We start from the raw sequence: 18,079 nt of genomic DNA on the forward strand, positions 1-18,079 counted from the left end.
CACCCCAAGGGCATCACTAAAAGAAAAAAACTCTCTAAAACCAATCGTTTCAGTCACCTGGAGAACTCAAGTGCTGGAAACTCAAACATGCATTTAGGTGATAAAAAAAACGCTCTTATGTCTGTTAAGTATTCAACACTATAATAATGTAGAAAGCTCACAAAACTAGAAATAGCATATTAGAGTCGTTTTAAGCTAACGATCAATATATGGCATTAGCTATTTTTTTGTTAAGGTCACTGTTAGGTCAGGGTACACCACCTCAGTCACCTTCTCCAGAGTCCAAACCTAGAAGACCCCCTGTGCTCTTTTAGGTCCTTTCAAATGGCCTCTAAAGCCCCAGGTGAAGAGCTGGACAACACAAACATCGTAAAAGAAATACAGGGTGCCATACCTCTACAGAAAGGGAGAATTTAGAAGATTTTATCATAATATTTTATCATAATAATCCAAACGCTTTTGATTGGATTCCAATGTGGCCAAGTCAGTCACTTTTTCTACTTCTCAGTCTCCTGAGGGCTTTTAGCTGTATGAATTGGATCATTATACTGGAATACTCTTCTTCTGAGGACTAGGAATTATACCCACAGGATTTCATTGCAACATTTATACATGTCATCTCCCGCCACACTTTTTGCACTTCGGCAGGCACAAATCATCACAACCTTGTTTCAGTGCTTCGGTGTCAGAGGTGTGCAATCGCTGTGGCAAGAAAAACAGCCGCAGTAGGTCTGACTGGCGGCGCTGTTGCTTGTCGTAAGTTGCTTATTACTGTCCAGCAGGTGCCATATCTTTCTATATTAATCGTATCTGTCAACTTGTCGATGCACTAGGGCTCTGACGATATACTTTTGTGCCAATTTGATTCTATTCCAATTCTTTAGGTGCCAATTTGATTTAAATTGTGACTCTTAGAAATCTTCAATACGGCTGATTTTCGTGGACTAAAAAGCATAAATAAATAAATAAATAAATAAATTTTTTTATTTTTTTCCATTTTTGTTGATTTCAATTAGGAAAAAACAACACAGTAGCCAGACCATCACTCTGTTCTTGGGTATTCTGCTGTAATGCTCAAGAAGACAAGAAAAAAATATCAATAAAAACTGTTAAAATGACAAAAATAATGGATTAAATTTTTATTGAGAAAAAAAAATTCAACAAAAAAAGGCTATATTAAAAGGCTAAATTATGAAGCAAAAAATTCAGATATTTGATTTTTTTAATTCGATTTCCCACCCTTATCATGCACTGTATTCCATGCAATGCCAACACAGCACAACATGCAATACCCAAGACTTCAAAGAAAATGGTAAAGTTTGTAGTACACTTTCTTACAATGCTGATAAATTTAATAATTTTCCTTCCAATGTGTACATTTTCTTGTATCACTCATTCTAATATGGAGGAATAAGGTATGTGGACTGCTACTTCTCTTATTATTAACTTTTCCCACAAACACACATTCCCTAATTAGGCAACACAAGTTGAGTCATGTATGTGTTCAGGGAAACAAATTAAGCATAAAAATCCTGGAATAACTTCAAGTTAGTCATGAATTTTAAGGCTCACAACAGGGTTAACACACACACACACACACACACACACACACACACACACACACACACACACACACACACACACACACACACACACACACACAGTATGGTGCTAAGAACACCATAAGCCTCAACTTTCCCTCTGAGGTAATCAATTTTAATGACTTTTAAAAAAAAAAAAAAAAAAACGTTCACCCAGTGCAAACAAGAGGAGCATCGACAAATGCCGCTACAATTTATTCATGGACATCTAAGCATTTATATTCATACCAAAAACACACATTTCCTTTGAACCAACAGTGCATTTTGAGCATCAGGTCAGGAGAAATGCTTCCGCTAACAGAGTTGTAAATGGAAATAAAATTCAGCTCAGTTCTCTGTGGAGGATCCTTAAAAGTTGGAACAGCAATTACAGAAAATATTGTGATTTTGTTTTTTGTTTTGTTTTTTTTAAATAACCTTTTCCTCTCATCTGTGTGCTTGCTTTGGTCAAAATCTAGCTGTAATCATCAATTGCCGCTAGATTTATTAGATTGCAAGCCTGATAAATGGCGTTTTAAAAAAGTGTTTAATTTCTAACACATTCCACTGAATCGAAAAGAGACCTAAACGGGTGAGGCCTTGCACCCCCAACTCATCTTTACACAAAGAGCAGACCCAATTAGGACCCAGCATGGCATGCTCAAGTCAAATATCAAGGTTACGTTCAACGAGTCATTTCTCTGTGTGCGTTACTGTTACAGTCCATACAGTCCTAATAAATCAGGTCTTCATGTTCCTAATTAGCCGGTGCCTGAGAGACCTCAGCTTCTCCAGCCAATCTACTTCAGTGAAAACAACCGTGTCTTGCCTCTCGGCTCTGAGGACTGGATTCCGTCTAATGGAGCGGTATCCTACCATTTACAACACTAATCTTGTAATTATAAGCTATTTTGAAATATAGCAAGGCCCATGTGCCCAAAATGTTTCAGATATGATGAACACATTAAATGTAACCTCTCTTTTCAAAGAAGTTTGTCTAGAGAGATTTTTTTTTTTTTTGGGCCGAATTTATGACCATTCTAACTCTGGAGTGAGCTCTCATTTGAGTTAAAGGGCCACATACAGCACAATTTCATCTCCAAACCAGACCAGTGAAATAACAGCATAATAAGCCATACATCCATTTTCTTACCCGCTTAATCCAATGAAGGGTCGGTGGAAGATGGAAATTTGAAAACTCTAAAATTCTTTTTTTTTTTCTCTTTTTTTTTTCTCTTTAAAGCAAAGTAAAAATACGTTACCAAGATGTGCTCATTTACGGGTCTATACTGTTAGAAAACAGGTCTTGCATTTCCTGAGAAACTTAAGTGTAATTTCAATTTAATTTTTTATCATATAAAGAATTGATCAAAGCGTATCAACAATCTTGTGCATTTCCATAAAAAAAAAACACTATTACATTTTTTTATTTTAAAAGTTGCCTATTTTTTAAATGCCAAAGAGAAACGGTTTTACTTTTCTTACTACATATTAATTTAATTGTTAATTCTGTTTTGAATAATTTCACTATGTATTTTCTCATCTCCTGAACACCCCATCAGACTCACCAATGTATCAAATAAAAAATATATAAATAATATAGCAACCTTTCCTCTACCTTGGAAATGTTTTATTTTTAACCATAAAAAAATGCAACCTCACCTGGACAAATAAGGAAGTAGTTATATTTTATTATATTTTCACATTTAATGAGTTCATCCCACAGGTCAGATTGGACTAAGTGGCCTCGGGAGAGTTTGCCACTATGGCCACGTTTGCTACCTTTGCTTTCAACTCAGACTAAGAAAATATGAATCCGCCTTATATCCTGATTATGATTTAACGAAAAACTGACAAACACTCTTAAAGCCCACTTTAGACGTCTTGATGGTGACTTGAGTGGGTGACAGCCCAGTGTTATTACGGCCTGTCACATTAAGGAACCATTCTTTCTTATCTATAGTTTAGAAAAAAAGAGCAAGTGACAGTTTTCCTCTGGGGAGTGGAGGGCGGCAGCGAGAACAAAGGGAATAGAGATCGGGCAACTGGACTAGTTCTAGAGGAGCGGCATTCAACTGTCACATTAGCTGATATTGAATCATCTTTCTTCCAAATGATGTGACCCATCTGAGTTCTTTGCAACTAAATGCTTTTATTCACAATGGATAAGAACTGCCAAGATCATCTGATTTGGATTTTCTTTTCTTTTTTTAAAGAAAAAAAAAGGGTGCAAGGTACTGGGAAAACATAATGGATGTGGGAGAGAAAACTGACAAGAACCAAAGCGAAGCACAGGAAACATGAATAAAGCAAATAAAGTAAAAATGCTGGAGGAAGAAACATCGTTACAGTGTTTGGCTTTCCAAAACGAAACTCATTAACTGCTTAGTTTCTTTTTTTTTTAAAACTATCTTCACCTACATTTGTGGGTAGATGGTCCCAATCTGAAATGAACTCAGCACTTGTCCCCACTCCTCCATGTCTTAAAAGCTCCAAAGCCTTTCATTATTCAGAAAGCAAGGCAGGAGGTGAAGTAAATACCCTGTCTCTGAAGCAAACCCATGTGCAGAAGAAGATCCAGCTCGGTCACGCAGACCAGACTTTTTTTTCTTCTTCTTACATTAAATAAAATAGCGTCTGCTGCCATCATGGAGCTTCTGAGCTCAGCAGATTGCCGTAGATCATTTTTAGTTTTTGCTATTTGAGAGAAAAAGTCAAACACTGGTTTCTGCTTCTCAGATTTGTGGGCTTGCCGTCTGTGAATCTTGTCAGACTCAGTTTAGCATTCCAATGCAGATTATTTTGTAGGTAAACAAAAAATGGGTGCAAATGTATCTGCAATGCAGGGGGTCTCATCAGATATGTGACATAAACACACAGCAGCCAGCTTGCAGAATAAACTCAAGCAAATGGAGACAATTAAAATTCAATGAGCTTATTGTGGTTCAGAAACTATTTTAGAAGTTACGTACTGCATGAAAAAGCTCCAGCTCTACTTCACCATGACTTCTTAGGACTCTTATGTATTGACCCTGAGATGCCGCACAGTTTTACATAGATTTGCATCTTATGGGGAAATTTGCATTTAGTACGGCCAACAGAGTGACCCGCCCACCTGTTATCAAAGCGTCTATGGTCCACAAGGAAAAAACGCCACTAGCCATCTGGCTCTGCAGTTCTTTCAAGACAATTTTAAACTCAAACTGTTTATTCAAACATTTCTAATCTATTTTTTTTTTTACCATCATAACAACAAAATAAACTGGGCACTGTCCTTGTTATTTTTGCAAACACTAAAAACAGACCAAACATCTGGGTAATATGTGGCTCTGTGGATCTCTACACATCAAAAGGTGAACTAAAGTGAGCATTTAGACAGAGACTGTTCATCTTTGCCACAGAAATATTTATGTTCCCTACGAAGCTGGAATATTTTACACAGTTCAATGCTGAGGATAATTATCGGTAAACTTGATGCAAAACATGGAAGGGCACTGGGAAATAGGGACAAAGAAAGGTCTTGTTTTGTCTTCATGTACATTACTTGCCCTCAAGATGAACTTATTATTCATGAAAATAAGAAATAAACTACATCCCTCTGTCTCCTTTATACTCCATCCATAAGTTAACAAAGCAACACAAATGGCGACGGTTACATGATGTTTTTTCATTTGGAATTAATAATTTGGAATTAAATAATTCAGAATTAATGTATTCTTCTACAAGTTTACATGAAAAAAATAATTCTGAATGAAGGTTTAAATGAAACAAGTCCTTACTTAATTCCTCTTTAGAGCGGTGGGTTGGGAAGGGTTCTGATTGGACAGAGGATGCACATGATGCATGACGTATTCCGGAAATAAACAAAGTTGGCTCCCTGCTTCTCATCTTTTCAGTCTTGTAAAAACTACATAAAAAGTACCAGTTTCGCCACTATTTTTTAATATAATTTTGAAGTACCAGCTCAACACGAGGGTACTACTTCGCTTTTTGCAGCAACTGAGAAGGAGAAGAAAGATCAATCACTGAACCACGAGGCAAAACAACATGCGTCATCGGGATAGGACAAGGTAAGGAGCATGCGCAAACGACCGGAATTAACTTAGAGTGAAATTAAGGTTTACATGACAGAGGAATTAAATAATTCGGAATTAAAATGTGAAAACCAGCCACTTACATTGGAATTCAGTTTAATTCAGAATAGAAATTTGCATTAGGAATTAGGTGTTTACATGGTAATCTTTTTTTTATCAGTTTAAAGCAGAATTGACTTTTATTTGGAATTAAACAGGAATTAAAACTCCAATGTAAATGTAGCAAATGTCAACTGATTCCAATAACATCACCCTTCTTAAGAATCTGAGTCAATACAAAATAATATAAGATCTGTAGAGATGTGTAATATTAAAATAAATACTTTGGAATTGCAATAGCCAGTGCAAGCGTTCACACTGTTCTCTACTAAAAGGATTGCAGAAGTCAAAGAGAAAAATGTTAGAGGGTTGTTTTAGTGTTTTGTTTTGGATTTTTACATACAAGTCATTAAGATATTTTTCTGTCATGCAGTCACATAATGTGTTTGACGAGCTTGAAAGCTCAGCTTTGATACAGTAGGAGCTCTTGCGTGTTCCCTGCTGGCACATTGGTTTTGCTTGAGGGTAGTCTGCTGAGGACAGTTAAATATTAAATGTAATGTTCGAGTGGAAAATGAAATGACTTTAAAAGGCTGAGCTAAATTGAAGGAGAGGAGAGATCAGGACAGCGCACTGTGTAATCTGCCTCAAATGGACTGCATAACAATGCTTCTGTTTTGGTTTTACTCGTACATCACAGAAATGCCAATACAGGATGTGCAGGGTGAGGATCGCAGTTGGCTGCGCTTATTTGTATGCAGACAACAATGCTTTGTGCAGCCCAGGAGTCTTGCAAATGTCATCAAAATTAACTTAAGACTAAACGCCGTCCAGTTCCGATTACCAGTCTAATCATGAGTATCAGCTTGTGCCCTGTGGGGACGAGGCTTTAACAGAGCGTCCCTCCACTGTAACGGAACCAGCACATTCATTATTAGAGGGGCTCCAGATGCAATTACCAGTAGCTGGTTATAACTGCTCATGATGGATGAATGTTGATCAACTGATTTTGAGTTTCAGTTCTTTGGGATACTTGTGAAGCAGCGTGCAGCGTGAAGCATGACTGCAGCTCCTTGCTTAAACCATCTGCTTTGTTCAAAATATCACAGCTCAGTGATGCATCTTCAACCAGCCTCAACAACTGAGTTTATTAGAGACAGAGATGGAGAAATGAGAGTAGTTAGATTACAAGCATCAAGATTCAGGTTGTGGCTCAGCATCCTCAGTGTTGGGAAACATTTCATCACCTGTCTGCCACAGACTACTTATATTATGTGTTCCTGCTTTATATTTAAGTGAAATCAAAGCTCAGATTGCAACTGTGGTGTGTCTATGAATGTATTTGTGGAAAGAAACAGGGTGAAGGAAGGTGAATAAGCTGCGTGGAATAAAAATGGTGTGTTTCATAGCAGGTTGGAGCCCTGCTAGCCCCTCAGCTAGTGAAATACTTCCCCATGGTGCAGGAAGGCCGCTTTGCGCAGATGTTGCTTGGATACGTTCATGCAACCGTTTCCTTTACACACATGTCAGCGTGCGCATGCTTGTTATCATTTATTTTTTCCACATCCAGATTCTGAAAGGAGGGAAACCATCCTGTTAATTCCCAAGTGTTCATGTTAGCTCCTCTTTCAGCCTTTTTATCACTTCTAGCCAAAAGGCTGCAACCAGTGGTATTCCGGGCTGCTTGATTTCAGCCAACATCAATGAGCAAAGCTAGCCTGGCCTTCTTTTCTACTGAGTACCTCATGGGGTACTCTGAGGAATTTCCAATCCACGTGGCAATATGTAATTCCTGAACAGCCTGGACTGTTCTGAGTTATAAGAGCTTTTTTTTTTGGGCATAAGCTACCTCGTCTGGCTCAGAAACCAGTGTTGTCACAGCTCATATAAATACTAAAAGAGTTGTTCATATTGCTCTGCAACAGAACCCTTCTTGTTTTAACAGAACACATTGAGAGCCATTTCTCTAAAATGTTTACATGCCCCCACTACACTAAATCTACCTAGCGCAGAGAGAGAATTCCTCCAACTATTTCAGGCTGAATTCAAAAACAGCTAATCAATCGGCTACCTGATAGTTAGCCTACTCCAAATCAGTAACTTATGTTGTATGATTTTGCCTCTGCAGACTGTATTCATAACAGACTTGGGGAAGTAAGATATGTACAATCTGAGCAGTAAAAAAAACAAACTTGTACTTGTCTCAACAGTTTCTGCTCCCACACACACCACAAACTTCTTATATCAAGCATTATCAGCATCAAGTGAGGAAGTGATACCGCACCTCTGGCGCCAGTGTCACTACACGCTCAACTTAGTGTTTCAGTATTGTACAGCCTCAAAAGGACGAATTTTTCTGCACAGAGAAATGCAACAATGCATCACATCCAAAGGAAACCTGTAGATAGAAAAATCCATATCTCCACATACATACATACACACACACACACACACACACACACACACACACACACACACACACACACACACACACACACACACACACACACACACACACACACACACACACACACACACACACACACACACACACACACACACACACACACATACACACACACACATATACACTATTCACAAAAAGTTAGGGATATTCAGCTTTTGGGTGAAATTTCACAACAAGCCTAAAATGCATTCAAACCTGTACACGTGAACTTTATGTGATCTTCTCTAAGCTTTTAAATGCACATGTCCAACTGTTAAATGTTTCAATAAATTTTGCACAAGTTGCTGTTCTCTAACAAGGAGCTTAACGGCAAAAATCACAGCAGGTGTGTGATCCTTGAATTGACCAATAAATGTCCTGGTTCAGTTAGAGCTGGTGTTTAAACAGTTGTCCTCATCATGCTGTTCACATTTTGACATCATGAGACCAAGACGACACCTAACAATGGAACAACAGTCCCTTGCCATTGCGATGCTTCAAACAGGACGTTCTCAGACAGAAGTGGCCACTGAGCTTGGAGTGTCACAGAGTGTCATCAGCAGGTTGCAACAGAGATATGGAGAGACTGGAAGAGTCACAGAAAGGCCTAGAAGTGGACGTCCTTTGGCCACATCCCGTGCTGATGACCGCTACATTGTGAACACTGCCCTGAGAAACCGGATGATGAATGCCACTCAACTCCAGGCACGTTTAAGAGAGGTGAGAGGCACCCAAGTGTCACGTCAGACCATTCGAAACCGTTTCCATCAGCGTGGTCTGCGTGCTAGACGACCTGCACGGGTACCTGACCACACCACCAGGCACAGGCATCATCGTCTTGCATGGGCCAGGGAGCATTTACGCTGGACGAGGAACCAGTGGGCCTCAGTGCTGTTCTCTGATGATAGTCGATTCACACTGAGCAGAAATGATGGCCGGCAACGATGTTGGAGACGTCAGGGAGAGCGCTATGCATCAGCCACTGTTGTCACCAGGCGAACTTTTGGTGGTGGTGGTGTTACAGTGTGGGCAGGGGTGTCCACTTGGTACAGAACTGCCCTACACTTTGTGAATGGTACAGTGACAAGCCCATACTACCTGAATAACATCATTAATCCAGTGATTGTGCCCCTACATGAACAGCACAGGCCTAATTTCATCTTCATGGACGACAATGCTCCTGCTCATCGAGGCCGCATCATCAGGGAACGGCTGTTGGAGACTGGTGTACCTCAAATGGAACGGCCTGCACTCTCTCCAGACCTGAATCCCATTGAAAACCAGTGGGATCAGCTGAGCCGTCGTGTAGAGGCTCGAGACCCTGCACCCCAGAACCTCAATGACCTGAGGGCTGCCCTTCAAGAAGAGTGGGATGCCATGCCTCAGCAGGCAATAAGTTGCCTTGTGAACAGCATGAGACGTCGTTGTCAAGCTGTAATTGATGCTCAAGGGCACATGACGAGATATTGAGACGTTCAAATTTTTTGTTGTGGTGTAACTACCATTGTTGTTACCTTTTGTGTTGAATGAATTTTTTGAGATGAGGAAATCAGTAGTGCATCCTTCTACTTAAATGTCTTACTTTTATGATATTATATCACCGTAGCATGAACATATTGCATTTTCCATAAATTTCACCTGAAAGCCAAATATCCCTAACTTTTTGTGAGTAGCATGCATGCATGTATATATATATATATATATATATATATATATATATATATATAAAAAAGAGGTGCCTGTCATCCTCTTCGGGGCTGAAAATAGCCATGTACCACAAGCTTCAACTTTAGCTGATGACCGTGATCCTTAGCACTTTACACTCTGATGCAAACTGAGCTTTATCACACTGTGGTCACTGCTGATTGAACAAACTGATGTTCAGCACTAAGCAGCTCTGCAACCCTGAGTGGGGAAAAAAAATTGCTGCACCTGCGTCAAACAAATGAAAAAGATCAGGGTGGTGAGGCAGAGCTGGGATGCAGACACGATGCGATCTGGGCTGAGAGCTACCATCCAATGATATAAAAAAGGTTTTGCTGCAGTTACATTTTATTTTTCTCTGTCGTAATGAGGCAAAGTAATTAATGTTTAAATACAACAGCAAACATATTAAACTGCATCCTCATCAGCATCATAAAGTAAAATATACTTTCCAATAGAGGCTGAGTTTTATGCAACCCAGATGGATGGATCGGCACCCTCTGATCCCCTACGTCCAAAGACGGTGTGACCACCTGCTGCTTGATGACGACCATCATCAGCTTTAGCATTACTCACAACTCTTCTCAGCCCCATTTCTAATCACACGAGGCACGCACATTTGTATACTTAATTCTTCCCGTTTGAGATACTCATGCCAAAACACATTTATCATTTCAGCCTCCGCCTCTCAAGTGTTCTGCTGAATGTAATAAACAGTCAGATAAATTAACAAACATGCAACATAAGCACCCTGACAATTTCACTTCAAAGCAGAAACTTACTGTGCCACCGACAATCCTACCCAAGGGGTACCAGGCCCTTTCATCAAACCAGTTAAGGAACTCGTAGAAGCCATTGGTGGTTAGATGGTGTGTTGATCTGTAGTTGAACCTGCAGCAATGCAATAAAAGAAAGAGAAATGGCTTAGTTTAAAGCAATATAATGGCGGTACACAGTATGAACATCTATTTCTATTCATTGGACACACACACACAAAGAAAAAACTATTAGATTATTTGTAAACTTTCTGTGTCAGATAAGACTTTGCACACAGCTGAGAATTTGCCTTGCAAGAAAAGGGAAGATCAACCTCCCTATTTATGATGTGAACCTTTGCAGTCATGCAAACAACTCTCGGGTCAGCTCCTGGTTTACAAGAAGGCAGTGAGTTGAAAAGGTTTTGCGGCATTCTTTAAATCAAAGCTTGATTATTGTATCATTTCAGCTGCAACTGCTGGAACATGCAGAAATTAGACATAAAACAGGCCTGGTGTTCAAACTGAAATACCACATGAAAAAGGAAAGAACACCCAAGAATAAATATGTGGAATATCATTGCAAAGAGGCTTTAATTCATTCTGTATCTGTGGAAAACTGAGGGGGCTGGAATGCTGTCAAACTGCAGAACGAAGGAGCTGACACTGTTGAGACGACTGTTGCCAAAGAGAACAGAGCAAGCGTTCAGTAAATTCTCAGAGGCAGATTCTTTGCCGCACAGCTAATTAATGTAGGACGTGGTATGGTGCGATCAGAAACTCGCATGCCTCTTGTAGGATAATCCATTGACAGGGACCTTGAGGCAAGGCACAGAAATCTGCTAAGGGATGATTACCTGGGAGATGTTTAGCACAGTGGACATAACCTCATGTGTGGGAACTAATAAGCTCTCAAACACAAGAGAAATTCTTTGATCGCAACATCAAATGCAGCAATATCACAAATCAAGGACTAAGAGGTGAAGTTCCAAGAATACAAAGATGCAACTAAACACTTCGAAGCTTCATGAAGCTAAAGAACAAATAAGGAACAACAAATGTTGCTACAGGAACCGTGTCTCAATGAGTTCATTCACGTTCATATGAATTGCACCTGAAAGCCAAAGTTTGCTGAGTTTTATTGCTATCAATCCCACCTGGTGCATTCAACATCAGCACTTTGCAAAATAAAAGTAATCCAAGTGCAAAATAACATATTAACACAATCTAATTACATGTGCAATATTCTCTTTATCAGGCGGTGGGGGGGGGGGGGGGGGGGGGGGGTGAAGTGAGAAAAGATTTAACCAGACTTGTGCCAGTTGGATTTATCTGGAAAAGCTATTAAGAAGCTGATGAGATTGGTTTTTTTTCCTTGGGGCATCTCTGGCCATCACAACCACAGACCTGAGGGTCTGAATTTGGACTCAGAACAGAGCAGAACAAATAAACCGTCCAACTGTAGCACGAATCACACACACAAACATGAATAAATAAAAATACAAAGTAACTCTGCTTGCATCTCAGAGTTTTGGCAAGAAAAAAAACTCCCTTCATCATTTCTTTTTTTTCCCTTGTAGTTTGTTTTTTTGCCAGTAAAAATGAAACTCTTGCACGTCTCATGATCCGATCCTTCCAGCTCTTTCACACAGTGATAAAAAAAAAAAAAAACAACAAACAAAAACGCGCCCAGCTTTCATTCCCAGGTTAAATCACTCAAGATAGGTTTCCTTACATACTGTGGCGTACAAAACCTACAATGTCACAGCGTGCAGAGCAGAGCCAGCCAGGTGTGAGCTCCTCCACAGAGAGGCTCAGTATGTAGATGGACGCGGTCAGGCAGTTCAGTCTTATTGCGCTGCAGCTGTCAAATCATCCAGGCAGAAACAAAGACAATTCAAAAGAAAGCATTTTAAAAGACAAATCTGCACACACTGCCAAACCAAATCCACAAAACCCATTTTCCGATGATCTCATGGGCAGCTGAACAAAGTGCCTCATCTCTGCCCTTGTCACTTTGATGGGGAAGATAGTGTAGCTCTAACAGTCACATTAGCAATTTAATGCATAGCTGCCTATATGGCCCCAAGCCACAAAGCCTCTGGAAGTGCCAGAAATTCAGCTTCAAGATGAGTAACACATACCTAATACCACAAATTTGTTTTTTAAAAACCTGGCTCTGATTGGCTGATTCCTTCAGGCGTTCATTTTATATACCTTACTGTTGGGCTTGACTTTTGCAAATCAAAATGAAACCTGATCAGAAGAAGACATTAAGATGCCATCATGCATGAAATGCTTCAGAGCAACACAGATGTTCTTTGGTTAAGAAAGAAAATCAAAGTAAACAATAGGGGTGGGAAAATCTAATCGAAAAATTGAATATTAGGATTTTTTGCTTAGTAATTTTAAAATTAGGTTTTTTTTCTTTGTTTTTTCTTTGTTTTTCTCAAATAAAAAGCAATAATCCATTATAAAAGTTTGTCATTTTTATTGTTTTTATTGATCTTTTTACTTTTCTTGTGCATTCTAGCAGCAGAATGTTTTGGATACAGTGTTATTTGCCAATTGAAATCAAGAAAAATGACGAGCAAAAAAAAGTTTGGTACATGTCTTTTGTTTTTAATCTAAAAAAACCCCAGTAATATAGAAAAATTGTGAGAATTGCAATTTAAATCAATACGGCACCCAAAAAAATCTAAATCAAATCGGGTCAGAAGCATACCGTTACAGCCCTAGTAAACAACATCACACGCAGCATTGCACATGATAATCCAAAACGAACGAAGACAGAGGTTTGTGTCACTTTAAACAGAGAGAAATGAACCTCAGCTTTCCATCAGGATTCCTCTCAGTATTCCAAACAGAGCGCTCTGATCTCCATATATCAGAAGGCAACTGACTAAAAAGTATTCACACACCATATGTAAAAACACCATCTGAAGTCTGGACCTGAGCTCTTAGTAGATAAAAAAAAAAAGTTCACAGAGATGCATACTTGTTAAAAGAAGCTTTCAACCACTTCTGCGAGCACTAAACCTCCACAGATTCAAGGATTTTTTTTTAAAGTGCAATTAAAGGATTACAACCACCTTCATTCACAAGAAGAAAGTTTGGTTATCCATCCAATAAGGTTCTGTTTGTTTGACCAGAGAACGACATTATTCTGCTCAATCACACAAAGCAATACCTCAGTATGGGTACAAAGGGTCACACTGACTGACTGGTCAGCTGCCAAGGCTTTAACAGTGGTCCCAGTGGCCTACCATCAGACAACAAGAGATGCCCTTGTACAAACCATTGCCAAGAACAGAAGACGTACATTTATTTACGGTTCTAAGGTTTAAGATCAAGGAAGGAAAAGGGCTTGAAATTACATATTTTCTAGTGATATCATGATGGATTCAGGATGAGGGGAGAAGAACACATTTGCCAATGAGTGTCCTGAAAGATAAAGGGGAAAAGGAAATGCAATTGAGAGAGTGTGTTCATGTTTGTGCAATGATCCTGTTGGATAATTGGATTCTCTGGATGTGTGATTCCAATATTGTGCACAGGACACAAGACTTGGCCAATCTGGAATGAAATATTCTCTGTGATTAGGAGGTTCACAGAGGCAACGCCTCAGCTGCCATGTGCCTGTTTACATACACTGAAACACCAAAAACACAAATAACGTTATGAGGAAAAACACCACATATGCAGCTAATTATTCCACTAGGCCATTTCCAGGACTTCTAAACATCCCCTTGTCAATGTGTGAGCACTTGCTGACACAGCAGAGAGGATTTCTCCGAGCGCAGAGCTCATCCTTTCACATCTGGATCCATTTAATCCTAAATGCGACTTGAAAAGAAGCTTTACCTTAAAACTGAGCTCCTCCCTGAAGATTTTTTTTAAATTAAAATGCTCAGCAAGCAACAAGACAAAGCAATAAATGTTTCCGAGTGACTCTTCGGAATATTCCATGACCAGTAGCAAGCAACAGGAGAGACATTTCCGCCATTACACGGACAGCAACATAATGGGAACAAATGGGAAGTCTGAGGTTTCTGCTCAAACAACAAGAAAAAAAAGCACAAGATGTAGAAAGCAAAATCAGAAGCATCTCTATAATATGGAAATCAGAGAAATTTGTATTTCAAACAAAAGAACTGGGTCAGTGTGGGAAGTTTTTACAACCTTAACAGAAAATAGCAACATATTTTTGAATCAAAAACACTGAATATCCATTAAATTGCTTAAGATTGGTCCGAAAAAACCTTTTAATATGATCTGCTGGTTGGACCAGATGGGCTGAGCAACACAACCAGATGGTTTGGGTTTTTTTGTGCCGTGGTAGGAAGCAACGTCGTCATCTCAGCAAATAAAAAGCCAAGCTAATTCCTGCGGAAGGTAGCGAACCTGAACTGAAAACAAACTACCTCAAACGCACTTCACTACTGGCACTCAGTGACGTTAATAAAACACTTATTGTTCAGCTTTGTCACTGCTAACTAAAACAACCCCTTCGCCACAAACGGCTCTAAAAGGGCATTGTATATTTGCTCCAATTAGTCTGCATACTGACAGACAAGATTACGATTCCTGCAAACATCACTTTTGTCTGCAAGGGGGGCAACTGGGAACTAAATTATTCAGTTCGGAAATAGAGCAGTCTAAAAGGCGTTTCTTTGTCTTGGTTTTGTGTGTGTGTGTGTGTGTGTGTGTGTGTGTGTGTGTGTGTGTGTGTGTGTGTGTGTGTGTGTGTGTGTGTGTGTGTGTCAATGCTGTATCTCTTCCAGTTACAACAAATGCTTAAATGCTTGTGGTTTGAGATCTATTCGGCTTTCTGGATGTGCTCATTTCTCTCTACAGCCCTTGTCTGGGTTGTGTGGAGGCAGTCAGCTGAGCAGCTGGAGAAATCTGACACCTGATTTATAGAGGGCTGGCTGCCTGCTATTGACATCTTAATTTTTTTTTTCCCATGTGGACAAGCTTTTACTCGCACCTATGCTCAAACAGCTTGGCAATGCCCAACACAATAACTTCACATACACCGATTTTTTAATGCCTTCTGGGTCTAATAGAAATATCAATCTTTAATAAAGCTACCTCGTTAGCCGAACTAGACAAACGACTGGCACAAGCTACAAAACAGTCCATTTTTATTCACTAAAATGGCGAAACAGGAAGCAGTTGCTACAATTATTTTAGATATCAAGCTGTTGCATTATTGAAAATGTGAAGTAAAAATAAACAATAAAACTCTGAATCCCTTCAAAGCTAACCAAAGCACCAGCACACAAGTACTGTTTGTTTTGTATATTTATTAGCAAACAATTCATCTGTAATGCAGTGAAAATGTACAGAAATGTTGCAGTGAGTTCAGACTCCAAAAGGAAGTGGTTGGCAAATCATCGTTACAACAACTGTCAGATAAGCAGAAAGCTTTTTCCAGAGGTTTACAAGAAATTCAATGAACGAGCTGTGACATTTCTGCAAGACAGATTCACTTGAACCCTTTTTTTTTTTTTTTTTTTTTTACCCCCAAAACGACTTGCTGTGCGAATCTTCAAATAAGTGAGTGGCAGCCAGGTTGAAGGCTGCATTTAAATTTTGTCATTTCAGCCGCTTCTGCAGCCTCCTGCATTCAAATCGCTCCCAGCAGATGTTGCATATTTTAAGTTTCTCCTGAGTAAGCACACTGGTTTACCTGGTAATGTTGGCGCAGTAGAGTCCCAACTATATTTTCTATTAAATTAGAAAAGAAAAAGGAAAAATCAATAGCTTGATTCAATTTTCACCACAGGGTCTAAAGTCCAGACAGTGCTTGTAGGCTCAAAACAGGCAGATCTAAGCCAGCGATGAGTCGTCCTCACCCAACCTTGTCATAGTGGGAAACACACAAACACACACACCAGTTGTCAATTGCTTTAGGTGTTTTACATACTTATGATTCAGGGGCCTGTTTATGTTTAATTTTAACAACACTGTTTCTAAAAGTAGTTCATGGCTGCAGTCGGTCTCCATGTGTTGAGTTCTGAAGCACATAATGTAATTAAGAGTTTTTAATAAGATAAAGCAATTATCTTTTGACATTATTATAAATTATGTGTGATCATTTGTTTTTAACCTTCAATAAACTGAAGCTTCTCAGCTTAATTAAAAAGAGAAAAAAAAAAAGATTTTTTGGACCGGATACCAGTGAGCTGGGTCCATTCAGACCAGCCCTTCCTCCTCTCACACTGGTTTGTTTGGGGATGCGAAGCAAACTGTGGTCCGCCTAAGGCCCGATCCAAAGAGTTTAGGTGATCCTTCTACGGTTTTTTTGCTTGGACATTTTGCCACACAGAGCCGGCATTTTGCCGTCCTTCTGTGTGTACAACCTAAACATGTCTTTAAACAACCAAGAGGCCAAAAAAGCAAGTTGCTGTCAGCTCTTTTCAAAATCCGAATCTATTATGAAATTCACTTAGTCATCTGAATCTAGCCAATCACAGACTAGAGCTCACTTCTTTGGTCCACGTCAGAATGCTATCTAGTACCCACACAACAACAAATGCACCATGCTATCCATGGAAGGCAACTAGGATTTGTTTAAAATGGTGCAAACAGCACCAGTGCATTTGCAACATAAGAGCACTGTGGAAATACACACATTGCAGGCCCCACTGAACCGAGAACCAATCGTATGGTGAGTCTAGGGAACTATTTGGCGCACAAACTTTCTTAATGATGATAAATTTTGGGTCGAGTGCAATTCAACTGGAATTTGTTTTAGTGAATGAACAAGTTCTGACCAAAATCCCTGTATGACCTTGATACGAGCAGGACTGGACTGTTTGCAACAAACTTCCAATAAAAAAAGAAACAGAAAGCGCTTTAGCTTGGGTGAGAAGCCAAGCTCCATGGCGCCGCTCTGTTCAGAGGCAGCTGTAAACTTTTTCTACATGTTGTCTAAAGTTCAACAATGAGATTTAATCTGCAGGCCCTTGTGGAGGTTGGAGGCCCGTGGAGGTCTCTTAAATGAATTTCGAGGGGTGAGTCCGTTTTAACAGAATCATTTCACACTCCACAGCTTCCAGTATTCTGATTTTAACAGCTACACGGACACACAGGATCTAAACAAAGCAATGTCTGAGAGCGATCCAGCTGGCCGCTGCGATGTCACCATGAGGAAGAATGTGCCTGGTCAGCTGAGTCCAATGAGGCCATCACAGACCTACTGCATCTTATTTAAGACTGGCACCTAAAGATGTAAAAAAAATCTTGTTTTACTGCCTGATGTGCACACACCTGATATAACACGCCAACTCTACTGTGCTTCAACTATTGTGGACAGACAACAAATTTAACCATCAGTAAAAAGAAAACCTACAGCAGTTTCGACTTGTTGGATATTCATTTAAACTATAGTTGTTTGAGTAGCATTAAACCCCATGCAGCTTTTTAAACTCATATTTTTAATTCCTCACTTAT

The 18,079-nt window shown here is 39.5% G+C and overlaps 1 protein-coding gene across 1 annotated transcript in view; it reads right to left on the reverse strand.

The window, feature by feature from the left end:
• Positions 1–18,079, reverse strand: part of LOC306769731 (dolichyl-diphosphooligosaccharide--protein glycosyltransferase subunit STT3B) — a 100,728-nt gene that overhangs the window by 50,245 nt on the left and 32,404 nt on the right. Inside the window, exon 2 of the mRNA XM_079258426.1 lies at positions 10,646–10,754. Within this exon, the coding sequence (XP_079114552.1) occupies positions 10,646–10,754 (109 nt within the window). The remainder of the gene's footprint in view (positions 1–10,645; positions 10,755–18,079) is intronic.

Source organism: Telmatherina bonti, assembly GCF_933228915.1.
Source record: "Telmatherina bonti genome assembly, chromosome: 19".
Classification (NCBI taxonomy): Eukaryota; Metazoa; Chordata; class Actinopteri; order Atheriniformes; family Telmatherinidae; genus Telmatherina; species Telmatherina bonti.